A 27,656-nucleotide genomic window follows, 5' to 3' on the forward strand; every position below is an offset into this window, starting at 1 on the left:
TGCTTTCAGCATCCCTCACCTGGGTTTTTAAAAGAGGCGTTTCCAACTCGGAAACAACCTACTAAACGCTTAGGAGAAAAATAAGAGAGCAGCAGGCCTTACTGAAAGGGCTGCTGAGGCCGGCCGGGGCCGCCCCGCTGCCACAGGTGCCTGGCGCGGGGCTCGCGGCAGCGCCTCGCCCGGGCCGGGCCGGGCCGGGCCCCCCGGAGGTGCCGCCCGCGCGGCCGGGAGCGCGGGCCCGCGCCGCCGCCGCCGCCGCCGGCCGCGCGGGGGCCGCTCGGCCGGAGCCTGCGCGCGCCCCCGGGAGGCGGAGCCTCGGCCGCGGCCGGGCGGTGGCGCGGGCGGGGCGCGGCGGCGCCGCAGCGAGCGGGACGGGGGGTGGGAGGCGCTGGCTCGCCTGCTCGCTCCGCCGGGCGCGGGCTCAGCGCGCTGCGGGCGCAGCCGAGCCGCGCCGCCGCCGCAGCCCATGGGGAGGCGGCGCTGAGCGGGCTGCCCCTCCGCGGTGTCGGCAGCCGGGGCAGCGGCGCCGCGGGCAGGCGATGCCCCGCGCTTTTCTGCCTGCGCTGCCCTCCTTCCTCCTCCTCCTCCCGGCTTCGAAGCTTTTGTTGTCCCCGGCCGCTGCGATGGCAGGAAACTTCCCGGAGGGACGGGCTCAGGCCGGGCTTGTGCTGCGCTGCTCTCCGCAGGGCGCCGGCCGCGCGCTGAGGTGAGGCGAGGCGCGGCGCTGGATCCGCCGGTGGCGCTTCCGCGGGGCTCCGCGGCCCCGGCCGCTGCTCCGCGTGTGGCGGCGGGGAGCGCCCCGGCGTCGTCCCGGGCCGGGCGGTGCCCGCAGGCTAGGCCGTGCCGCGGATCCGCGCCCTGCGGGGGCGGCGCGGGCCCGGGGCAGCCGTTAGCGGGCAACGGCCGGCGACGATGCCCGGCGGGCAGGGCCGAAGTTGTGGCGCGGCTGGGGAGCCGCGGTGGGAGCGCGCTGTCTGCCTTGTTCCCCGCCCCGAGAGCTGGCCCCGTGCCTTCTTTATTCTTTTTTCCTTTATTTTTTTCTTTTTTTAGTCTTTCGGCTGAACAGAGTCTGTCGCTCCGTGTGTTGTCGAGGTATGAAAGCGCCCGCTCGGCCGTTAGGAGGTATCGTCTTCCTGGGGACACGCGGAGCCGGCTGCTTTCCGTCTCCCTCCCTTCGGGCGCTTGGTTGTGGCAAAGTCTTCATCGGGAAGACCCCCCCCCCCCGGTTATGTGGCCGCTGCCTTATGCGCCATGCGTGCGGTGCTCCCGATACAGCACCCGCTCCTGGGCGAAACACAAACGCCCCACTGCTTTCTCTTCATTTGCGCGTTCAGCGTGATTTTTTTTTTCATAGAACTTCATCCTTGATTTTTAAAAGATAACGCAGACTGCAAAATATTTAAGAAAGCACCTTGTAAAGATTTTCTCGTTAATCAGTAAGAACGCTGTTTGCCAAGTAAGCAGAGGATGCGTGTAAGTGTGCAGGTAGTAACATACACATTTTAAATGGGCAGAGCTAGGTATAACTGGCAACTTATATTCATGCCCAAGAGGATTGTTAAACAAAATTGTTCATCCTTATTGAAAAAAAAAAAAGAAGAGTTAAACCATGGCAAATGAATCTGGTATGATGCATTTTTTGTAGGACACTTTATACATTCTGATATTAGAGCAAAGAAAAGAAGCATCAGATTACAGAAGGGACAGTTTCTGGCAGATGAAATAAAGCATTTCTAGATATCTGTATCAAACTAAAGAGATTTCAAAGAGCATTCCTTAAACATAATAGCCAAGTACTGTTGGCTCTCAAATGTATTTTTACTGTAATTTGTTCTTAGTTATCTGTTGTGAAAATTTATTTGCTAGCTTTGCTGTAGCTAAGTTTCCAGGATAACAGAACAGATTTGTTTATAACTTTTTAAATTATTATTATTCTACAGGAGCAGATTTGGTAGTGAGTAGTAATTAGAAGAATTGTAATTTCTGAATAACTTTCGCTTGAAATGTTTACTGTTGAATGATCATGTATTGGAAACAGCTTATTATGCTATTTTACATGATTCATTTATTAGACAGGGGCCTTATTGTCAGAGTGCATGTCAAATATATAGATTTTTCTTTTTCTTTAAACTGAGAAAATAAAATGAGTGTGTGGTTATTAGTAGATCATATGCAGGGTCTGTCTGCTCAGATGAAACAGGAAAAAGCCAAGATGAGCTCTACTCATTTCTAATTTTCTTCTAATGTAGTACAAGGTATGGATAATTGTTGTAAGGTGGTGCCTGATCAAGGCTGTGCTCATATACTTTGCTGCCTGTGCCACTCTCAAAATCTTCCTCCAAGAATAATAGCAGATGAAACCTGGAGACACTAGGTCTGCTTCTCTACTAGCTAATTAAATGTATCGAGGCTGTTCTCTGGTGCTGAAGCCAGCTGGCATGGATTAGCCCTTATCAATGCTGTTAAACTCTCCTGCCCTCCAGAACAGAGTAGCTGAATACCGACTGCCAGTTGGGACTGGTTCCTAGCCTGAGCTGATACCAGACTCTTGGCCAAGCACTGTTTGGGAGAACGGTAGCTGACCTGGGTTAGGAGCGTGCTGCACCGGTCTGTAGCAGTTCAGCAGTTTGCATGATTGAGCGAGCTGCATGGTCCAGGAATAGTTCTGGCATTGTCTGATTTACTAGTGGAGACATGGTCTATAAGTAACACTGTGAGTAGTCCCTTGAGACTCTGTGCTCAGTTGTAGTAATCTTATTTGCCTGTATTGAGGATCTCGGACACTATAAAATGCTGCTTTTCATAGTCAGCTGCGAAGAACTGTCAGGGCTGCTATTTTTCTCTGCATGTACAGATGAGTAAACAGGGAGTAGGTGAAGGTTTGGTGGCTTTCCCACTGGCCCATAAGGGAGGAGTAGGCGGTATCGGGGAAAGTCTTACACAACTTATTTCTGCTCATCTGGGAATGCACTTCCAGAGCAGTACATGTCCATAAATAGTCCCAGTGGCTAATGAGTTGCTACTCGGTGAAAGTAAAGATCCAAAATGCAAACACATCCATGGCCTCTGTTCTAACGCTGTTTTGCTAATTATTTTGTTATAAGAAGCAAGTTGGGCAAATACTTTTTTTTTTTTTTTTTAACACTCTGAAGAAGATTGTTTACCTCTAGATGTCTGGAGAGATCACTAGCCTATTACAGTTATTAGATTAGATGTTTAAAATAAATCATCTTGGACCTTGGCCATGCTAGCTGAGTCTTTTTTCACTGAAATTATAAACAAAGCCTGTGTACTCAATACCATTCTGTAAATATGTGTTTTGGTTCACATGTTTAAAATATTTCACATTTTGGTTCAATAATGAAGCAGTGCATCTGTAGATGTTTATGCTTTGCTTGCTTTTTGAATATTGATACATCTAGGTTATCTCACATAATATAAATATTTCAAAGCAATTCGAAAAGATATGAGAGTTGTTTTAATTGTTATGAATGAAGAAACTGAGGCAGGAGGATGTGTAACTATTTATTCAAGGAATCCCACTGGTAGGATTCAGAAGCAGAATTTTGGGCTGAAAATTGGTTTGTCAAGTCATGCTGCCTCTCACAGACATAAAAAATACTTTAATAGAGTGGTGTAGTTTTTCTCTGTATTTGCTGGCAGCCATTATTGTATTGCTAGTATTGCTTCAGCTGGAACTGAAGTAGGAAAATTGTTAGTTACCTCATTTTCGGTTGAGGATTATGCTTAAATACTTAACTAAACCGTATCTATATGATGGGACTTGATAAATGCTTGGAAGTGCTTTCCTGAACAGGCAGTGTGAGCTGAGGTCGCAGTGAAATTCTGTTTCGGCTTCATTTGAATGAAACCTCGTAATATACAAATCTTAACATTGAAACATTGCAACATGTACTTTAGGAGAAAGTTGAGCTATCCTTTATGTAAAAGTGCTGATTAAGTAAAGTATTTACACTTACACATAAAAGAGTATGAGAAGTCCCACTGACTTGAATGGCACTTAGAGAAATCTCTTGCTCAACTGTAACCTAATTTACCTCAATCTAGATGTATATTATACACAAGCTGTGTTTAAAAGAAAACTCTTAAAACCACATAAGCACAGAAGTGTTTGGAAATGTAAACCTTTGAAGTAGTGGTGATGCAGCCATTGGGAGTTATGCTTTATATTATCTAGGATTTGATTTTTTTTCAGGGCACTTAGCATCTCAGATTGGGTATCCAAAATTAGTCGATGGTTATAATTATTGCATCTGTTCCTTTTTTTCCCCTTTGATTTTGAATTGTGTTGAAACAAGATCTTGAACAGTTGCTTATCTTGGTGAGCACTGGCCCTTCTAAAGGAAGCTGGATTCTGTGTGGATAAATACTATTTATTCAGGTAATTAATTAAACGCTCTGACACAGTCTTTAAGGTTCCATAAATGGTACTTTTCAAGTCTTGAGAGCTTGACTTTCAAACACTTCGTAGTGCTTTTTTAACATGGTTTTGGAGTTTGTAATTTCCCCAGTATTTTTTTTTTTTAATCCTTAAAGCTAATGGAAATGAAGGCAGTATTTTTTCTGAGGTATCTATGATCACCTTTTACGTTCTCAGCAGAGTTGAAACCTCTAGCGTCTTTTCAGGCCATAACCAGCTGAGCTAGTAGCAGTAGGTCATGATCCAGAAGTGGATTGACAGTGAAGAAGAATAGGATGCTTTATACTTGAATTATAAAGATGGCCTATATTATCTCATAAATTTTATGTAATATATAGCTGACTTTAGCAGGAAGGTGGAATTTTGGCGTCTGGTTTCCATTCTGTTGTTTGCAGGGCAGTGCTGTCTGACTTTACTGTTCATTTCCGCACTGTTTTACCTCTACTGCTGTGTTTATTTTTGTCTCACAAACTCCTTCTGACCTGTGTCGAGAGGATGGGACCAGACTCTTTTCAGTGGTGCCCAGAGACAGGATGCGAGGCAACGGGCACAAACTGAAACACAGACAATTCCATCTGAACATGAGGAAGAACTTTTTCACTGTGAGGGTGACAGAGCACTGGAACAGGTTGCCCAGAGAGGTTGTGGAGTCTCCTTCTCTGGAGATATTCAAAACTCGCCTGGACGCAATCCTGTGCAATGTGCTCTAGGTGACCCTGCTTGAGCAGGGGGGTTGGACTAGATGATCTCCAGAGGTCCCTTCCAGCCTCAACCATTCTGTGATTCTGTGATTCTGTTCTCGCTCTCTGGCTCCTTATCTTGGTCATGGTCATCTTGCCTTAGAGACAAGAGGTCTGCCATCCAGACACCTCCAGACTGTCACCTCACTGTCTCGCTGCCCAGGTGCTATTTGTGTGTTTCTGCCAGATCCTTTTCCTGGTTGATTTCATATATAATGTCCAGTTTCTAGTCATTTTAGTTGGCCAGTTACAATATTTTTATCCTAATCTAGTTTGCAGCCCTCTGGTTGCATAAGGCAGGTCTGTCCATGTCACCTGGCCAAGCAGATCAGGTTGAGAAAGAAAAGGAGAAACAGACTTTCAGATCCAGCGCTCAGATTTAACAGGGCTTATGCTTTAACAGCAATCCTTCCTGCTTCAGGGCCTATCTAGACTGAGGCTGGAGCACAGAAATATAGAATAATTTAGGTTAGAAGGGACCTCAGGAGGTCATTTAGTCCAATGTTGTACTTAGTGCAGAGCCATCTTCAAAGTTAGGTGAGGTTGCTCAGGCTCATATTCGCCTGAGTTTTGAGTATCTCCAAGGATGGGGATTCTGCAACCTCTCTGAGCAACCTGTTCTAGTATTTGACCACTCTCACTATGAAATTTCTTTCTAACACCTAGTTGGAATTTCCCATATTGCAGTTTGTGTCTGTGGCTCCTTGTCCTTTGTTGCATCTCCAAGAAGAATCTGGTTCTTATGTTCCTTAAAAACAGAACAAGATGTTTTCAGATACTTAAAAATACACTTTCTATCGGGAATATAGGAAACTTGTGCCAAACACGGGAAAAAACAATCCTCTTCCAGCCAGTCGTGCAGTTCTTATTCCAAAGCATGCTGGAGTCGGCTGAATTTTGTATATGGGCAAAATAAGAATCTTTTGCTAGCCTTATTCTTTGAATCAGATGAGCTGTTTGAAGTTTCTCCTCTTTCTCCCACATGGTGATGCATTATATTTTCCAACAGACACCTGCCTCATTTTGTGCAGTGAATGGATGCTGGTGGTTTAGGAGGTGAATGCAACTCTGCAACCTCAGCTTCTAAAACCTAGCTGTCTTGTCCTGTGATTTTTCAACTTCATTAGATGTGTGGACCCCTGCGTAGCAAATTTAAAGCCACTGACAATAGACTTGCTTGCTGGCTACCTTTCAAAGATCTATTAGAGGTAATCTGCGGACTGTGGTAATGCTGAGGTAGTCTCAGCTAGTCATTCAGGATCTTGTACATTCACTGGAGAAAAATGAGTTTGTCCAGAAAGTGGTTTATCCCACCTGTGGCCAAATTACCTGCTCAATGTCTGTCTGCTGGGTATGGAGAGAGTTTTGATGGCTTGTTTAGCCTTTCTATCCACCTTTTAGGGACAGCTCGAGTTAGACAAGGTTAATCCTAGCGAGCAGCTTTGCAGTCTTTTATTTTCTTGTCATTATTCAATGTATTCAATGGTCACATGCCTTATTTGCAACCCATTATGAATGCTTAAATATTAACTTTAATGTGTGTTTTTTCTATGGTGATGTTCATCCCTGTAATGTCTTGGTTCTTCAGGGGCATGGAATTATCTTCATTACCTCACTGTCTTGTGGAAGCTATCTCCCCATTTTAAAAAGAATGGTGCGATAGACACAGATTTACAGGAAAACATTTAGCAACAAAAGGTGTTCAGTCTGGGTTGCTTTGAACACAAGGGGAAAGCTTTTCAACAAATGGGAGAAAAACTATTTTTAATGCAAAATGTAAAATAATAATCCTGTCTTTCTGAGGCCATCTTAGTTAGAACTTCAAAACCTGATATTACTTAGAAATGATTATTGCTGCAGGTTTTCTGCATCAGTAGTGTAATTCACAAAATTATCCCTTTCAAAGGATTGTACAAGGTTCATTGTGTATAATGATAGAAAAGAAGGTATGATATCTAATGAAAAATAGAGCCTTTTTTGTCAAAGACTTAAAGTAATTTGAAAACACATGATATTATATGTTGATTAAATTCTTATCTTTAGTAGATAATACTTATTCCAACAATCCTTTTATTACTTTATCATTTTGATTTAGAATCTTTTGTCAGTTGTCACTTTTGAAGTTTTCTCTAGATACTTCTTCTGGAGTCTCACATGCTTTTTGTGGATGTGTTTAGAGATGCATGCATATAATGTATTCATATTTTGTTTTCTGTATCACTTAGCGTATGCGCATCTCCTTACATATACATAAATGCAGATAATTATTTTAAATTGTATCTGAATTTATAATGCTTCTCCTTACAACCAAGATCACTTTAGAAGCAAAGTAAAAATCCCCAAACCAAAATCCAGACTGCACAAAATCTAGCCAAAACGTGCTGTGAAACGTTAAAGGAGTATATGTGTTATGTTTGCAGTTCCACCCTCTCAAAAAAGTGCGTGTAGCATGCTGGTACCTCAGACCTTTGTACGCTTGTATTGCTTACTCTGGAAAAGCTTGTGTGTACTGGAGAGGAACTTCCTCTTTATTTTTGGAGCAAAATCAGCTGAGTAGCAATGGGGCCTCCCACCTCTTGCCTTATCTCTGATTTGAAGGGTTTTTGTGTTAGGGCTAAGAAATTCACGTGATCCTTCTCACTACTGGGTCTTCAGCATGTCTGCTCAGGCTCAGAGTGTGTCATTTGTGATAAGGAAGTGACATCTGAAAGAAATTTGTCAGTATTTAGTACAGGCTCACAAAGGCATGTTCAAAGTGTTTATAACAGGCAGAGGTTATACTGTGCCTTACCGGTATTGGGAAATCTACTTCTGCCATAAGAAATTTCCATTGCACTGATTATGAGGCTAGGGATGGGACTGTGCATTCGCTGATGGAAGTTAAGAGCCTTTTCCCTCCCCCTTCCCTGCGTTCTGATAAGAAGGCAAGTTCAGACTGCATTCATCTTTTCTGGAAATACCAAATCAGAGCATGAAATCTCAGGTAACTGCACTTACGCTGTTAGACTACTAGATCTGAATGAAACGAGGTTACATGAGTGTTTTCAAGGCCACCACAAATAGTAGACTTGGTAAAGCAGCTCCACAGTAGGCTGTCAGTACGATGGTATGCTCTGATAAGTATATTGATATATACTCTGATATATGCTGACATTATCAGCAAGGTGGAAAATGTAATAGCCCCATATATTTGCTCTGATTTCCCTACGGTTTTCACCATCCATCCCTGTACCTGGGCACACATCTGTTTGAATAAAGGACCAGATTCTTCCTCCTTAATATCAATGAATGAATCACAGATTAGGCATTGGCTCAGGGAGGATCATTTGCTTAGGTGGTAGTTCACGATTTCTTGCTTCTAAAATGATGAGAAAGATGAGTGATCTCAATTCTGCTCTGGTATTTCATGGACTCCTGACAAGTTGCAAAGCACAGTGAGTATGACAGCATCCTGACTCCAGGGCAGGGGGCCTGCCGAATCACTGCTGATGTATGCCAGTGTCAGCCGGTGACAGCCCAATTTCTGAAGTTGTCTGAAACTACAGAATGGTGAAATGCTCCTATTCAGCCTTATGCATCTGTTATATAGAAGCATACTGAACTACTGTATTGTCTGTACCTATCTGTATTGTCTTGAGCAACTAGTTCAGACAACTACAGATACATCAAGATGTGGCGTTCATATACTGTACAGTATTGTTGAGAAGCAAAACTATAACTAAAACAGGTATTTGAAATAGTTTAGATGACTTTGCTTTCCAGAAATGCCTGTTTCTGTCTGACTGCTGACCAAGCTTAGATGATTACCTCAGGGTTGTGCTGAAGTTAGGTAAGATCAGTCTCAGCCCTAGTATTGTCACAGGAATGGAAATGTGGGGAAAGAAAAAAGTAAAGGCTAATATGGAAACAGAGTTCCTTAAGTTGGGGCTGCATATTGATCAGTGTTTAATGAAGTTGCCAGACTTTGCCCAAAGGCCTACCCAATTTACTCTTCAATCAGTCTGTGGACTGCAACAGGACTGGGTCCTAAGCACTGCAAAGAGCCTGTCTTTTGAGAACTTACGGTCACTCAGGAATTTTTGAACGTATAAATTATTTTAAAACAATATTTGTGAATTTGACCCTTTCCTTCCCTCAACTGGGAGAAAGACATGAAGAACTGATATTGCTTCTGTCCAATATAGTCAGCCTGGTTCCTTCTTTCTTGGAACCAACCAACACCAAAACATCTAGGAAATGTTGGCTGTAGTCAACAATCATGTACAATCACACTTACATTTTTGAGAAAACTCTTCCAGCCAGTTAGATTCCTCATAAGAAGAGCCCATCTAAGTTGCCTCATCTGTAATACTGCTGTCTTGTTTGAGAGAGGCATCAGGGTCTAGAGTAAGTGCTACTGTATTAAGTGCTTTCTTGGGGAATGCTAATCAACGAATAGCAGTGAGAAGGAGCTTGTCCAACACTAGATTCCTTACCTGAGGAGACTCCTGGTTTATGAAAGGTCAGATTTCTGTTCAGTTGCTGTCAGTAGGTCAGGCACTATTGACTTGCATGCTACTTTGCAGTATATGCAGGTAAAGCTATGCAACCTTATCACTGAAATGGTTCACTGCATTGGCAAAATCTCTTAACAGGTAAAGGACCAGTTTGCTGTTGATGGGCCTTTATGAGATGGAGGCAGTGAAGTTTCCCTCTGTGTACATAACTGATTAACTTACCTGTTAGGTTAGAACTGGATTTCCTTTGGATTGCTTGGAGCTGCCAAACTCTTGGAAAACAGTATACATGTGAGGTGGATTCTGCTGTTTTAAGTTTCTTGGTAGAAGGTGGCCAGGTGTTATTCACAGTCTCATCTTTTCTTAACACAGCATTGCAGAATTGCTGGTTATGAAGCTCATGGTGCCCAGGTATATGCTGCAGTGTGTCTCCTTAGCATTCCAAGCTTTTCATACTTGTTCTCTAGTCTCTGCATTCGGCAATTTTTGGATCATGTCTTGGATCTCATATTGAAAGCTTTTGGGGTGCCTGCATGTAACATTCCTTCATAAAGTTGTGGAAGGAGTACTGTGATGGACTGTTGCATAGTCACTGATTGGGGATGAGCTGCATCTGTACAAGATAAAAAGTATTTTGTGGGCTAGTCTGAGACTGTGGAATGAACTGTCTAAGGAACATCACAAAGCTGAACAGCATTTTCTGTTTCTAATGTAAGATACAGACTTTGACATAGTCCTCTTTGACATAAGCACTACAAATGTGTAACATATATATCAAAGCAAACCTATGGACAACAAAGGAAAATGCAACTAACTGCTCCCCAAAGAGTCCAGTTGAAACAGGGTGCTCCACTGAATATGCTTTTCCCACAGCAAAGAGCTTTAGAGGGTGGGTGACATCAGTTGCACTGCTGAGCACACTATGAAAGGGGTGAAAAGTATACGCTTACTGTTCTGCAAAGGCTCTTAATGTTTAAATGCTGCTGTTGGGGACTGGATTTTTTTTAATGCACATGGATGATATTTATAGTTCTAGGTGCAAAAGCCTGAAGGGTAAGTGTTTTAAGACAAATGGCTGTACTTTGTAGCGTGATTAACTTGTATAGAGCTTCGTTCCTTGCCCTTCCTTAGTAGCATTGCATCCCAAATATTTCAGATTACTTCTCTCAGAAAAGTCTTAGGAGAAGAAGTTGACCTTGTGCAATTCTGAGGGTTCCTTTAGCTGAGCATGGTGTAACAAAGATGAGAGAAGTATTTTTATTTTTGAAACTTGTGTTGGAAGATATGCAAGATCTCTCCCCCTTAGAACAAGGGACTTCAAAAGCTTGGATTAGGACTATAATGGCAAGAAAAAGATGCTATTGTAATACCTAGAAGTTTAAAGACTGTGTGTGAAACACTTAGTCAAACTAGGGCATGGAGATTTATATGCATGTGTGCTTTAAGAACGTCATTGCCTTTTAAGATTCATTAATATGCTCACTAATCATGGTGACTGTATGCTGTTTAAAATATAAATGTTTTTGAGCCTATTTCCGATATGCAGGAGGATATGGTTTAGGAATTTAGCTTTCTGCAGCCAGATGGATTATATTGTTGCTAAGGAAACAGACTATAAATGAAGTGGCAGCTGAGTGTCCCCAGGACATCAGACTGCTTGAAGCTGGTATTTTAAACTCATTTAGGTGGGTAGATAAATTGATGTGATGAGAAATTAATTTCCTGTATTTTACACTTTGTTAATTTTCATTGCTGTATTAGTATTTACCTGGTGTGTGGGTCACTGAACAAAAATTTGTTATTAAAATTATAAAGTGGAAAAATGTACAGTAAAACAGATCCTAAAATCATCTTTAAAACGACTGATCAATGGATAGATAATGATGTAGTAAAGACCTGGCAGTAATATGGTCCTACTGAAAAACATCTGGGACTAGGAAGTAAACAGATTATTCTGAATCTGTGGGAAGGTGTAGAGTTACAACTGACCTGATGAAGTAGTACATTTTGAAATTCATGCATAAGCTGTTTAACGTAAATATTAAGTTGCTCGGAGCAAGCCAGTTGAATTGCATTTTTTATAGCTGGTCTGCCCCAAAAAGAGACCTTGGCATTTTTTTCTAAGGGTTTTGTTGAAAATTCGTCAAGTCTCCAAGTCAGGGTCACTGACTGATACAACAATATTTTTCTTTTTCTTCCCACAAAAGTACAGCAGCATAACTGATCCATTCCAGCAAAGCACGTTACTACAGAGGTAAAAGCTTTACTTAAGTAAGCTGAGTCCAGAGGAGGGGCAGCAACCACTGCCATTGGTAAGGCAGACTGACTACACAAGAAGACAGGAGGAGTTCTGAATAGCCTGAAATAGACACAGATCTCAGGCTTTTAGAAGGGAGGTAGATGGGATGTGTGTCCTTCCCACCAAGATCTCCAGCTTAAAAGGTGAAGCAACTAACAACCACGTGCTTATTTCACATTGCTTGCTTTACTTCCGAGTGCCTCATGTTCCTGCAACTGGCCCAAGTCCCGTCTTTGCAAGCTTGATGGGCTTAGAAACTCTGATATACTAGAGAAGCTTAATGGTATCCACTTTCTCAGCTTTGTGTGAGTTACGGTTTAAGATAAAAGTAGTGACTAGACTGTATCTGGATACGATATATTTAGAATTGCACCCACTTGCAAAAAACCTCATAATACAGAGGAAAGTAGAACAAAAGCTTAAAAGAGGAGCCTGCTGTGCCATATTGAGGTTATATCCTGTGCATACATGGGTGTAAATTTCAGCACGTGAGCAAGTGGTTATAACTTTATTCAGACATACTGTTTTGGGAGTGTATCTACTCAAAATGAGACTGCAATGCACCAAATATGCAAGTGTTTAACAAGTTAAGTTTGCCTATGAAGAAAAGAAATAAAGAATGGCTGAGAGGAGAATATGTGATGATTTGAATCTGTAGAGCTTCAGAAACTTGTATTAGCTACTTCTGCAACAAAGAGGAGACCTGAAAAGGTCTTTGTAAGACTGAAAAAATATGAGAACTCACCTAGCACAGCTAATGTGAGCTAAATAGGAAATGGAAGGCTGAGGAAGGATTTAAAGTATGTACAGGTGATTGGTAGAGTTCCCATCCTGTGTTTTCTGAATTGAAATGAAATTGTTTCCAGTAAAACACATTCTGGAAAATGAATCGATGTACCAGCAGTTTTAAACCTCTTCAAAATGCAGTGTTTAAACTGTTATTCAGAGTACAGTAGAGCATGCAGTCTCCAGTCTTTTCAGCCAGGTAGGCCACAGAGGTCATTGTGGAGAAGACTTTAGTGCACTGTAACCTTTCCCTCCATGCTTGTCATATGACTGAATTTATTGCACTGACAGGAGTATATCTGGATCAGGACCTGCCGCTGTCTTACCACAGGTAAGCCAGGAGCAGACTACAGCTGTCAAAGCATATAAATCATGACGTTTCCTCTTAATTGCCCCTTTCTTGAGGGGCTTTTGGAGTGAGCCAGATGAATGGTTCTGGTGGCTGTTTGCTGCTGTATTTCCTGAAAGTCGTCTTCCCATCTCCTGACAAACCGTGTGCCAGGTTAACTCCTGTTGCAAAATGCCTTTAGGAGATGTTGAGGACAGTAGGAAGAAGACAGCAAGCCAGAGGAAACTGTTCCAGAGAGTTAATTGTGGCTCTTGAACTGTTCGTGGAACCTGTATGAGAAATATTTTGAGGGAACTCATAACAAATGTACCATATACTGTAGCAAGGTATGCTGAAACAAGCCATGTTAAAGTGAAACTTTTATGTGTAAATGAAATGATGATGTATAAACAACATTTTTGGTGTTCATTGGAGAGGTTTTTGTAGAAATATGGCAAATTGAACAAAAATTTAAGTGGAAAAAAATAACATTCATTTGATAGGCAACAACTTTTATAGAAATTATTTTCAACCAGCTCCATGACTACTGAGGAGCTGTTCACAGAAGCCTGTTACATTTAGAGTAGGAAAGTATTTTTGATAGAAATAGAGAAAATAATTAGAAGATAAAACCAGTCAATAAAGATTAGAAAGAAATACTTACTTTAAATTAGTTCTGAAGAGAGGCAGAAAATAGACATTTTTATTGATAGCCATGATGCCTCCTATAGTATCCTGATACAGAATCCTTTAAAATGACCTGCAGACCTTCCTCAGCAGTTTAAAATCTTTTTATTTTTTTCCTGAAATATAGGAGGAATATCACTGCTGATTTTGTAGCAGGTGTATGTATCCTTTTTGATGTCTTGTACTGACTAATGTTGATTCTGACATTAACAATGTTTTAGGGGTTATAAAGAGGTTTGTGGAGAGCACAGAGGCAGGGGCTTTCATTCACTAGTCTCTTAGGATGTTGTTACCCTTGTTCTTTTAAAGATTTTGTCCATAACTTAAAGTTGTATCTGACTTCTATATGACTTTGTGTTTCAGTGTTTTAAAAACTCGGTACAAATCTCTTAGCCTGAATTTTTTAGCATTTGTTGAGTAGTCACAATCGAATTAGAAATTCTGTGTTATATTTATTACTCTGCTTAGAATTGTCCTGGCTGCAATATGATAAATTCCATACTGTATTTTCTCAGGATCAGATTCATATTGAACATAAACCCAGATAAACTTCTGTGTAATTGAAGAGACACTTTAGTATTATTTGCAAAATGAATTAATTGAGCATAATTGAAAAATTTGCTGTTAAGTAGGGAAATATGATCTTGAGCTACCAAAGTGGAAGACAATGTGAGTTAATGTGCAACTCCTTTCTGCTGATGCAATGCATCTTTTTCTAGTTCTTTTGATTAGTTATTTAAATAAAGTACTGTGAAAAATCTCACAATTTTATTACTGAAAGAGCTTTCCAGTGGAAACAAGCCTTTCTCAAATGTGAGGTTTGTGAACTGAGGACTACTATAACTCTAACCATGTGAAAAGTCAGCTTAGGATTACTGTTTGCTTAACAATTCCTAGATAGCACAAAACCACTGAGTGCTGCAAAATCACTTGGGTCAACTATAAAGATAACTGTAAGGGGGAATCGTATGGTACTGATAAGTAATGTTACCATAAATGTTATCTAGTGAAATCTTGAGTTTATTCCACTTCTGTAAACACAAGTAAGACACGTTGATATGCAGCATATTGTGCTATCAGATTTTTTGACTGAAAAGTGAATGGAGGATTCCTTCAATCGATAAACATATTTGTTTGCTTAAAATGAAGTTATAAGTAAATTTCTTGGAAAAAATGAAAGCAATGAGGTCTCTTGTGCTATGTTACAACAAAACAGTGTATTTTGAAATCACAAGATCGATTGATTTGAATATTTTTGGCTTGTAAATTTCATCTAATATTTTATCTGTTCAGGATGCGTGGAACATTTTCAGACTCTGCCAGTCATGTCTGTACAGAAATTGTGCCTGTATTGCATAGGATCTGTATGTCCGTAGTATGCCATCTCACATTGAGTGTTGTCCAAATGGAAACTCTCAATTTAACTTTTTTATAGCCGTAGTATGAACAGAGCTGGCTGATTTCTAGCTAGGATTTGTTGCTCAGAGGTAAATTTGCTGTCTTGAAAGTGTTACTCCAGTTGACTGGCATGAGACCAAAATTGTTCTGAAGCTGTTATAGCAATTAGATGGCATGGCTTCAACAGTAGCTATGAATTATTTAGTCTCTGTTTCTACATTATGATAAATAAGTTAATATTGTAATATGCAGCTGATTTAATAGACTAATCTAGACTATCACAGCAAATTATAGGGCAAATCTGGACAAAATTCAAAGGAACACAAACAACTATTAGAGTATTTTGTTGCATTAAGCTTAATTGTCTTAGTTTTCAGCTAAATAGAGGTACCAATAATTATTGAAAATATAAACACACACTTGTACATATATATACATGCACACACACACAAAAGCTTAATCTATATCTTAGTTCTCAACTCAGTCTTATCCTAACAGACTTTGAGTACTCTGAGCAGAATGCTGCAAGGGAGCATTCTTCTGTTACTGAAATACAGTCACCTCATTTAACTTGCTAGCAACACCTCTTCTCTGTGAGCCAAATGCCAATGGCTCCTGCGTTCCCAAGAAGCAAGATCCATAACATCTGCTTTACAGCAGCAGGAGTCTTGAGCAGTAGCAGAACTTGGCTGCAACATGAGTTGAACCCGAATGGGAAGAGCATAGCCGGAGTGGGAGGACCCCTTTACTCTGGGTACTAAAACAAATTGCATGAACCTAGTGTGCACAGTACACAGTGTGAAGAGAGTACTAATTCGGTAACCTTTTTCTAGTCATTCTAACCACCTTTCCATTAGCATCTCTTCATACTTTTATAAAAATATGAATTTTCATCACATCTGATTTTATTTCACAAGCAAGCATGTTTTTGTGGGAGGGACAACTTACAAAATTCCATCACTATAAAGATGATGATGGTGACGGGGTTACCGTTTTTTGAGAATAATTTTGTAAGCCCTTTGCTTTTGATTAGAAAACTACATGTGCTAACAGCTGTTGTCAAAACTACTGACTAAAAGAAAATCCAGCTTCCCCTATTTTTTAGTAGAATGTGCTATAATAGTGTATATAAAGAGGTGTGTAATGGGGCAATACAAAGAAGGTACAAACAATTTAATACAGGGAGTCTTTAGATCTCTGTCTTACGATATATAAAGCCAAAAGTCTTCATAGAACTCCATCTTCCATTCAATTAAAGAATATACTAGAGAAGCTGCTATAGTTGAAAAGCCAAAATAGCCTTACTTAGGACAACTCTGTTAAAACTTTGACTTGAAGCAGGCTGTTTTTCTAGGGCTTTTTTTTTTTTTTTTGGACTTTTTTACTTATTCTGTTAAAAGATAAAAGCACTTTTTGTTGGGGATTGGAAACTTTCAGTATTTACATTTATTTTTACACATAGTTTGACTTAATACCCAAAGAAAATTTTAAGAAAACTTGTTAAGGAGTGACTGCGGGGTAAAACTGAATGTAGTGAGCTGTCATTAAAGTGTTTGGCAAAAGTTGAAAAGTGATGTACGCTTAAAACATTTCATAATACTTTTGAGGCCTTCTCTAGCCTGTTGCTAAGTCTCTAATGTAATCTAAATGCTTGTGGGAAGCACTTTTTGGTATAATGGTAGCTAAGGTCTCTGATTTTTGGTTCTGCTGTTTCAGTTATTTGGAAATGACAGTTTTTTGACTTGGAGATTTGAATTATATCTGGTTAGATGCAAATTACTCTAAGATCATCAGTAACTACAAGGTTTGTAGTTCTCGCTGATGGTACAGCACTAGCACTGTCTTGGATGTGATCTGTAATAAATATGTCTTTAGTATAGAGAAGTTGAGTCTAGGTCATGATCTTATGCCTTGATACCCCAGCATTTCACAGCTTCGGGTCAGAGATGTGAAGCTGCTATTTGTTTGTCAGGGTCCATTTTAGCTCAGATCAACCCTTCTGGTTCACATTTGGCTGTGCCTGGGCAGTAGCAGGGGGGCAGTGCAAGGGTGTGAATGAGGAACTGGGCGCAGGGATGAATGAAGAAGAAGTCGGGACGAGCTTTTCAGTAGCACTGCCAGCTCTAAGTGCTGCTGTCAGTGAGATTGTAATTGCAGAAGTATAGCTCTTTGCGGGTACAGGAATCTCTGTATTCAGATTTCATTGCAGGATCTTGAAGAATTACAGATCTTTTTCCCTCTTTTTTTATAAAAAAGCCTGGCCCATAGTTTATAACAGAAAACATGGAATATTATTTGGAAACAGTATTAACCCCTGACTGCCAGCAGAAAACCACCCAAAGCATCTTACCCAGTTAAGAGCAAGCTCTTCAAGCTACTCAAATTTAGTAAAATTTTCCAGATTCACTTTAGAAAAGTCCTCTTACCTTTTCCATGTTTGGAGGCTTGAAGTTGAAGATCTCTCTAGTTTCTGGATATGATATAGGTGACATTCTGGATTTTTTTTTTATTGGCTTTAAAGGTACCTTTAAGGAGAGTTAGAAATATCTTCTGTGCAAGAAGACATAGTTCTCATGTCAGCGAACGTGCTTGTCTGGTGGGAAGATCTGACAGGTTGTTGCTCTCTCTAATCCTTCCAAGTTTCTGGCAGATTCTTCTGCCTGCTGGCAAACATAGCCTTTCTGAAGTGTCAAAGAAGTGAATAAGAGGGAAGATTAACAGTTGATGATACTTATCTTGTTAAACAGGGAAGAGATTAAGGGTGAAATCTTATAATAATCTAATGGCTACATTTTATCTCTTTTATACACTACTAAATCTGAGACCCATACTTTTCCTTCCTACCCTGTTCTGTGGAATAAATGCAAAGTCAAATTTTGTGCTAATGGAAAATAATTTGCATTAATATCTTGTCAGAAAATCTTTCAGACCCGGTTTTCATCGTGGCTAGATAATGCGTTTGTTCTGTAGAACATAGATTTCTCAACAAGCTTAAACTACAATTTGTTATTCCTACTTCTTTTGTAGGAAGTCATTGTCAGCTCATTGGCTGGTTTGTCCTCCAACCCCCATATACAGCATTTATTTAGACACTTATTCCTGAAGGAGCCTGACACCTTTTGCTCCACTGTGGAGTTGAATTCTAGATACTTGTTCTGAAAGCTTTTTCTGAAAGAGATTAACAGCTGTGTAGCCTTTTAAAAGCAGAGTGTGAAAGTGTCTGTCCCACATCTTTGCTCTTTGATTTTTAGATATAAACCATATTTATAAATAAATCGGGTCATTGGGATCTTTCAGTGTTATATTAACTCAATTTTCAAGGCTCACTGAAATTTTCTAACTTCCCTCTGAGACTGTATGGAAGAGCTGCTTTGAAAATTGAAGGCCTCTGTTAACCTGAGGTATATCATGATGAAATAAACAGCCTTTTAGCTATTCTAGGCCCACTTTAAAGAAATCATTTTAACCACTTGAGGCACAGTAGTATCCCATTGATGATTGCATAGCACTAGAGCATATAAAGGAAATGTTGAGATCCTGCATTGAAACCTATATTGTTTGTTCTTCCTAAGATAGCTATTCAAACCTGTTTCCTTGCCTCTTGTTTTTGCTTTTCTGATGCCGTTATGCTGATATCTTTGTAATTTGGAGGAAAACTCATTCAGCATCTTTATGATGTTCAGTAGCACCCTGTGGTTTTAAGTAACACTTCTTCTGAGAGGTTTTGGAGGTCTCAGGATCAGGTTCCTGATGTTTCAAAACTAAGCACATCTTTTAACAGATCCTATAAAAAACTTGCAGTAGCTAACTTCTGTTTGCTTGTCCCCAAATTAATGAAGTGCCTTTGAACGAGATTCCAAACAGGATGCCACACTGGACCTGAAAAATTTAATGTTAAATGGTGAGATACTTGTGCTCCACAGGTGAGATAGCTGAGGATCCCTGGGTTTAATGAAATTTAGATGCCTTTAGTCCTTTAGTCCTGCCTAAGGTCCATACTTTCTGCAGGGTATGGATATATGACCTGTATCTTGTCAGGAGACATGGCCGTTTCTGCCTCTTCCAATAAAAACTGAAGTTTTATTACAGGAAAAACTGTCATTCTGATCTTGTCCTGCCTTGTGCTTACATATGTCACTGAATATATATATATATATATATATATATTTTTTTTTTTTTTAACAGGGTATTTGGAAAGGGAGTACTTTGCTGAACAAAGCAGCACAAGATGACTTGCAAGTCCTTGTTGTTCTCATGGGAGCCTGCCTGGATTGGTATGTGTGGTGTTTTTTGTTGCTTTGGGTTTTGTGGTTTTTTGGTCAAACTGTTATGTAGTGATTGCATGTGTAATCAAGAGTTCCACTTAAAATTTAGGAAGCAAAGGCAGAGCTTCCATCTTGTTAATTGTTTGTTAATAGCTAGGCAGAGACTGTGGATCAACAGAGTATGTTTTCAATAACATTTTAAATGTTTAATGTTCTTGATACTACACTATTCAGCTAGCTCTTGCAACATACATACGGTTGATAAGACCATTGAACTAATGAGAAGGTTAGGAGGTGGGAGAATAGCATGACGATGCTTGAAATGAAAATAGAACTTCATGTGTCCTTTCATGTGATCGAAAAATGAGACCATATCTTTTTTGTAAGAACTAAGAAAATAGAATTATTCATTACGTTTTGCATATTTGTGATTTAGGATAATAATGACTCCCATAGTTGGCATTTCTTAACAGCTAATGGCTCTGTGAATTAAGGGCAGAAAGAAACTTTCTCAAGAGGGCAATTAGTTGTGCATAATGACCCAATGCAGGGGTGGCTGTTTCCCCACCATGCTTCCCTCTGAAAATTGGCACGGTAATGTTTATAGAGTGGAAAAGAGGAAAATTTCCCAAATTAAACTAATGCCTCTCATGAATAGTTTTGTGGGTCATCTACTCATGCAGTGTAGCTGATTAGTTTCAATTTAAGATATGTAAGTAGGTATTAAAACTGAAAACTGCTAGTTCCTTTTAGGAGGAACAGTTAGGTGAGTAAGAACATTGTCCCTTGCTAATTTGTGCTCTGACTTTCCCTGCTTTGGCTTTAGCAGAAAGGATTCCATTGCAATACATTGGTGGCTCTGCTTAGTGGCATAGGAAGCAACGTTCACCTCTTACGGAGGGGGGAACATCTCCTGGGCTTTTTTGTACAATAATGAGGAGTCAGAGAACACACATCTGAGCGTTTTCTACAAACACATATATATATTTTATTAAAAAAAAAAAAAAAAAGCCTGTGGCTCTCATGTTTGTTTTTTGACTTTATCCCTTTTCTCCCTAAAAATATTTTGGTGTTTTTATGGGTTTTATATACAGAGATGCATAAATTGTTTTTGCCAAGTTTACCTTCAAAATGGTCACTGTAAAACATCTGAAGGCTTCCCATTTATAAGCACTTAAAAACATTCCCAAGAAATAGGTTCAATATGCGAGACACTGCCAGCTTCAAGTTTCTGAAGAAAGGTTGCTCCTGGGTGGCCAAATCTTGGTACTGGCCAGTTCAGAAAATGCGCTTACTTTTAGCAGATAAATTTCATAACTGATTGAGCATTTTGGCAGCTGTTCATAGCTTGTTCTGCTCTGCATCAAACATAAATATTATTATGGTACTGTTTTCACAGGTAAAAAGTTCCCTGTTTGGCTATGTCAGAGTTAATGGTTTTGACTGACGTTGGATTTGCATATAAGATGTAATCTTTTATTTCTAGTTGAGCATGCTATCTGAATTCTGAACGGAAATGTACTTACCTTTTAGTTTAAAAAGCAGTTAAAAGCAGATGCCATAGTTCTAGCAATAATTATATTTGATGAATGAGATTTGTGTGATATTTAGCTTTAAGTGTGTACTTCATTGAGATGTCTATTATGTTCCATAGAAAGTTGCATATGAGTGAGAACCTTGCTTGAGAGAAAATGTGCATACCCAGTAATTTCCTGCATTGAAATGGAAAAAAAAAAAAGTGATTATGTGGGGCTTTTTTGCATCTGAAAAGAAACAGTGAGAGTACATGTTCCAAAAGAGAAAGTACTGTGACAAAAAGGTATCTGCCTCTTGCTTGAGCGCTTTGACCATCAATAAACTTACCTATTTAAACTATCAAAGCATGATTGTCTTTTATAAGCTATGCAATTACAATTCAGCAATGACTGTGGCTTTGAAACTACAGGATCTCTTTCTCAAAGAGTGAGTGGGGACTGAAATAAAACTGCTATGAAGCTATTTTATCAGCTCCTTTCTTTCAACTTTGAATTTCTATCCTTGTATAATTTATGGGAGGTGGGAGGGATAGGAAGAATGATTCGGGGGGGGAGAAAATGCAAGGTGCATGTTTAATAACCATGTGGATGCTGGTGGTAGAAGTCCTCTAAGTAAAAAAAAAAAAAAAAAAAAAAAAAAAAAAAAAAAAAAAAAAAAAGATTTGCAGGAGGGTTCCTCTTGCATTTGTTGGCTGAAATGCTAATCACTTATGAAGGATGATAGCCAAGAAAAAGCATAACTGACTTGCCTGCAAGTGGATTGGTGCGAAGAGGTTACACACCTCAGAGTGATGAGCTGAGTACTGGGAAAGGTGCTGCCTAGAAACCGTCAGGAAACAGTGAGCATGGGAGCAACGCTGAGGGTTGGAGCTTCTAGTTCTGCCTGGGATCAAAAGCTTGCAGTCCTCCTTTTAGATTAGGTATATTCTTTGCAAGAACAAATTACAGTTTACTCTTTCATCTTTCTTGAAAAGAACAGAGATCTGGTGACTTATATAACAGCCAAATGGCTAAAACCCACTTCCAACATTGAGCACTCAGCTAGGTCCAGGCACTATCTTGCGTGAGGACATTCTCCACCACTTCTCTTAAAACTGTACAGAAAAGCATACAAGCTTCATACTAAGGAGAGAAAGTGCAAAAAAGAAGGTGGCTATTTGCTTAGATAGCTGGGATGGTGAGAGAGCATATGTGAGATTATTTTTCTTAGCCACTTTGTGTGGGTTCATTAGAGATAGTCTGTGGACACCTGTGAGTCCATGGCCACTGACTGGGCACTGCTGACTTGAGAAATTCAGGATAGCACAATCTTCTTGACTAAATTAAGGGTGCAGAAAACTTATGTTCCTGCTCCCCTTCCCCTCTTTGGTTCCTTCTGTTTAAAGGGACAATTCATGATGAAACAGTATATTCTAAAACTTTGATTCTTTAGCTTTGAACATGAACATCTGTTGTTTATTCTCTTTAGGACTTTTGTAATACCTGTTATCATCTAAGGCTATTATCATATTCCAGAGTGTAAAGTTGCATGGCATAAACATGTTTAAAGAGCTGAAAACTTAGCTCAAGCAAATTCTATTGTGTATGTTTAAAGTTAGTCGAGTAACTGGATGTATGTGCTTTAAATGCCTATACTCAAATCGGATGGCCATGCACCCTTTGCAGTCAACAGAGGGAGATACATGCTTCCTGTGAGTGATTCATCTCTTTTTGACAAAGATATCTATAATCATGTGAAATGGGTCCTAAATTGCCTTCTAAACCCCCTAAAGTTCCTTGGCATCCACAACATCCTCTGGCAAATATTTTTCGCAATTAATTGCTAAATAATAATTTCCTTTGACACTCCCTAGTTCCTGTATTATGAGAGTCAGCAGTCGTTCGCTTTCCCTATGCTACTAATAATTCTATAGACCTCTATGATACCTTTTTTCAGTCACTTTTGAATGGAGATGGGGTGGAGCGGAACTACACATATTACTGAAGATGCAAGCTGCCATGGATGTATATTGTAGCAGGTAGTGTATATAGATATATAGTGCATATACATAGAGCTCCTGCTTTTCTTCTCTTTTGCTTTGCTAATAATTCCAAACACTTAGCTGATGTTTTCATTCAGCAGACTATCATAATTACAAGATGTGTAGAGTTTGTTTGTTTTCCCTGAATGGTAATAGTTGGTTTAGCATCTGCCACAGTGCTTATAACCTTATTTTTCTATACATGAATAGCTTTACCTCTATCAACCCTGACTTTATCTGGCAATTTGTTACATTGTCACTATCATGAGATCCCTCTATACCTCTTCATAATTGACTTTTATTTTTATTAGATTGCTCTGAAAAAATGTTTGTCATCAGAAAATACCATGGTTTTACCTTTTCCCCCTTCTTCCACATTTGTTGAACAGCCTGAACCCTAGTATAGATTTTCTTCATAGAAATCCAAAACTTACCTTTACTGGCTTATTGCTTATAGAGTTCTGAAAGATACTGCCCTGGGGACCTCATCTTGTGTACTCCATGTTTTTAAATCCAAAATTATTTGTTGAATTTATGCTCTTTTGCAGTGCCTGCAGAACGCTGCAGCTACTTTCACTCTTCAGTGTTCCTGGCTTGTGGAGTCAAAAGCCTCTGTGGAACTTTGGGTGAGACTTTGTTGTTTGTTGGTAAAGTTCCTGCTCATCTATCCTGGAAAGTTGTGGTAATTTTTATGTTGTTGGTTATAGATTTTTTTATAACAAATTTGTTAAAACAGACTAGTAAGGGAAGGTTTATAGCGACAACAACAAAGAAAAGGAAAAAAGTATATGCTGTGTGGCTGCTATTTATGCTTTAGCCTGTGATTAACATTGAGGCTTTCTCTGTAAGAGTTATGACAAAATAAAAATGAAAGAGTAAGGAGAGAAAGGGAAAATTTAGAGTGAAGATAACTGGCATTTATACAAAATGTCAGCATTCATAGTTTAGTATGCGCTTGCCAAGTTCAACAGTCTTCAAAATGTAAGCTAAAATAGAAAACAATGACATCAATCCTTCCGATTTGAGAGGAAGATGTCTAAAAAGTGGAATTCTTATGACTCAGTGAGATAAGCATATTTATAATAATGTCTCTCCGTTGTGTTTTTGAAGATGAGAGAGGCAAAGAGGTTAATCATTTGTCTTAAGAAAAAGTGCTGAAGGTGGTCTAGCCCTGGAAGACATCTAGTGATATTGAGCTTGAAGATAGGAAGAGAGCAGCTTTGCGATGGAGTAAGAGGAGCAGGCCATAACACTGATGTTCCTTGATGAAACTGCTGTGACTGTAACACAGAAACTTTGGAAGAAGCTTGATGGGGCTTAAATTTGTGTCACTAGAAGTCCAACCTGGGGACAGAGCTTAGACTGTGTTGTTTTACAGTTCATTTCTTTGTTAGCAAAATGCTGCCTTGGGAAGAGTAAGCTTTTGATCCTCTGCTAAGCATGTGGTGCTTATTTAGTTTCTTTTATACATTCCTTCTCATTTCACTTGTGCCTAATGCTGATACCAAACAGAACCTGTGTAGATACTGTGGGTTGGATTTGTCTTACCAGACATAGGCATCCCAAGTTAGTAGCACAAGCTTGTTGCTCTGTGCTGAGATGGATGAGATAGATTGTCCTCTGAAGGTATCTATATCTCTCTTCTAATGAAAAACAGAGCCTAAAATGACTACTGTGGACATCCAGATTGGGTGAGATGAATTCCGCTTTGTTTCTGGCTATGGTCATCTTTCTTAAGAAAGGCATAGAATCCTTTTGGTTTCCAGCTTGATCGGAGGCCACAGCTCTCTGGGAGTGTTTAAATTAGTAGCCCAGGATAGAGAGGAGGAGTTTTTTGGAAAAGCTCCCACTGGAAGTTGGAGACAGCTCTCAGCTTTATTACATGTCATTTATATATAAGAATAGTGTATATTTGATGAAATATGTAAGACAGTATATGTAAACCGATAAAAGGAAATGCTGTATTCCATCAGTATAATATTGAGGTAAGGAGTTCAGCAAAATGTCTAAGGATTAGATTTACAAGGAAAAGAAGGCATGCACAGTTAAATTATGTGGAATATCAAGATGGACTAACAAAGCCATGTCTAGACCAGTGACAACAGGAAAGCTTGCTGCAGGGGGAAGGGGTTGTGGAGACTGGAGAAGAGTTAATTTCCTGCGACTTGGTATGAGTCAGTCACTAAATGAAACAAATTGAGGAATACTGTAATCCTGTGGACAAGTTATTAAATAATTAATAAAAGGTCATATGGTTTGCATGTTCTTCCTGAGGCATCTGATGCTGTCCACTGAGACGGAACAAGGGATTTCATAATATATAGTGTAGCTCAGATACTCTGTGTCAGTGCCTGCCAGGCAAACAGGTGATGGTTGTGCTAGTTATTTGGAAATGCTACTGATGTTTCCAGCTGTAGGTGATTTCAAGCAAATCACGAGGTTAGTTTAAGAATTATGAGATGTAAATAAAGATACTGATTTGAACTGTTACTTTAGTGTTTGAAAATGTGAACTTTACTGATTAAAAGTTTTCCAGTCCTGGGAATAGTAGAGAAAAGCTTTTGATGGGTGACAGTACCATACAGTATCAGCAAGACTACAGGAGTAGACTATAGGTCTTTAAGAAAAAGACCAAATGTGGGACTCCTGTGACCAGTGCTTAGGAAAAATGCACTGACCTAAAATACTGGTAAAGGTGTAGTAGGATCCTTTTTGGCATTAAGGAAAGCAGAAAGATCTTCTAGTTCCCATAGATTTTTTGAGAATCTTACTTGGTTTCTTTCTTCTTTTTCAGATGAAAATACTGACATGAATTTAGGAGCTTTGATGCTTTCAGACATTGAATTTTGATTTGATAAATGACCACGAATAAGATACTGCCCGAACAAGCTGAAATGACTTGAAGACCTTTGGTTCTCCATTCGTTCCTTCTGAAGCAATGGTTGTCTCAGCAATGTTGACACTGGCCCATTCTGGGACCTCAAATGCTACTTTTATTGTTTATGAAAATGCCTATACGAATTTTACCACTCCCCAGTTCTTGCTTCGTAGTGGCACAACACAGCCATTGAGATATAGTTCAGGTGCTGTGCTCACCACTGAGAGAAGTACTTTTCTGGTAAGCACTACAGCTATCCTGCCATCACAAGAAGTTTTCAAGAGCTTGAGTTTGCCACTCCAGATCATTCTTTCTGCTGCTATGATATTTATCCTATTGGTTTCTTTCCTTGGAAACTTTGTTGTCTGCCTCATGGTCTACCAGAAGGCCGCTATGCGATCTGCAATTAACATTCTCTTAGCAAGCCTGGCTTTTGCAGACATGCTGCTGGCAGTGCTGAACATGCCTTTTGCTCTGATAACAATCATTACCACTCAGTGGATTTTCGGGGATATATTCTGCAGAGTCTCTGCCATGTTTTTCTGGCTTTTTGTCATAGAAGGGGTAGCAATTCTTCTTATTATTAGCATTGACCGATTTCTTATCATAGTTCAGAGGCAAGATAAACTGAACCCTTACCGTGCAAAGTTTCTTATTGTGATTTCCTGGGCAGCGTCCTTTGTTGTTGCTTTCCCGCTATCAGTAGGGAATCCTAATCTGCAGATACCCTCGAGAGCACCTCAGTGTGTTTTTGGCTACTCTACAAGCCCAGGCTACCAGGCCTATGTGATACTTATTTTGCTAATTTCTTTTTTTATTCCATTCCTGGTAATGCTGTATTCTTTTATGGGCATACTCAACACCGTCCGCCACAATGCAGTTCGTATCCATAGCCACCCTGATAGCATATGCCTCAGCCAGGCCAGCAAACTTGGTCTCATGAGCTTACAGAGACCTTTTCAGATGAATATTGATATGAGCTTTAAAACTCGTGCCTTCACAACCATCTTGATTTTGTTCCTTGTCTTCATAGTCTGCTGGGCACCCTTCACCACTTACAGCCTTATTGCCACATTCAACAGCCACTTCTACTACAAGCACAACTTTTTTGAGATAAGCACTTGGCTCCTTTGGCTCTGCTACCTCAAGTCTGCACTGAACCCACTGATTTACTACTGGAGGATTAAGAAGTTTCATGATGCATGCTTAGACTTAATGCCCAAACACTTCAAATTTTTGCCACAGCTACCTGGCCATACAAGGCGACGCATTCGACCCAGTGCCATCTATGTGTGTGGGGAGCATCGGTCAGTAGTGTAAAGCTGCAGCTGTTTGACATGATGATTATTTTCTGGGATTACTTGTTTTTAAGCTTTGGTTGATTTTTTTGTTTGTTTGTTTTCTTTAATATGGCTTTTTGAGTGTGGTCATACAACTTGATTAAATTTTCCAATGCTCTCTGCAATTTTGGTAGGAGAGGGAGACAGAGGAGAAGTGATTGATGATAGTTGGTTTTACTACCAGAATACAACGTAAACAAAATAACAAATGTTACCTCTAGGATTCCATGGAAATCCATTCTTTTAAACAAAAATTACATTTGTAACACTTTGTCAGGTTTATGCTTACTAGGCCTGCAATTGCATCTAATTGTAGGGTTTCTTTATGCTGCTAAGATACAGTATATTTAGTTGATGTAATTTTTCTGAAAAATGTTGCTGCTGTTTGCCAATATATTAGAGCCAAAAAATCTCATTAGATAACTTCTATTTAATTTTAACA

The 27,656-nt window shown here is 39.8% G+C and overlaps 1 protein-coding gene and 1 long non-coding RNA gene across 2 annotated transcripts; both read left to right on the forward strand.

Moving 5' to 3' along the window:
• The first annotated feature begins 474 nt into the window (after window positions 1–474).
• LOC106489640 (uncharacterized) lies at window positions 475–21,580 on the forward strand. Its single transcript, XR_010883900.1, has 3 exons — window positions 475–706; window positions 19,361–19,449; window positions 21,095–21,580. It is a non-coding gene; the product is annotated as an uncharacterized lncRNA (long non-coding RNA).
• A 4,348-nt stretch (window positions 21,581–25,928) lies between these two features.
• On the forward strand, window positions 25,929–27,246 carry GPR63 (G protein-coupled receptor 63). The gene has a single exon (XM_013948843.2). The coding sequence runs from the start codon at window positions 25,935–25,937 to the stop codon at window positions 27,192–27,194; it is 1,260 nt and encodes a 419-aa protein (XP_013804297.2). The 5' UTR covers window positions 25,929–25,934; the 3' UTR covers window positions 27,195–27,246.
• The last annotated feature ends 410 nt before the right edge of the window (window positions 27,247–27,656 follow it).

The sequence above is a fragment of the Apteryx mantelli genome, chromosome 3, assembly GCF_036417845.1.
Source record: "Apteryx mantelli isolate bAptMan1 chromosome 3, bAptMan1.hap1, whole genome shotgun sequence".
Taxonomy (NCBI): Eukaryota; Metazoa; Chordata; class Aves; order Apterygiformes; family Apterygidae; genus Apteryx; species Apteryx mantelli.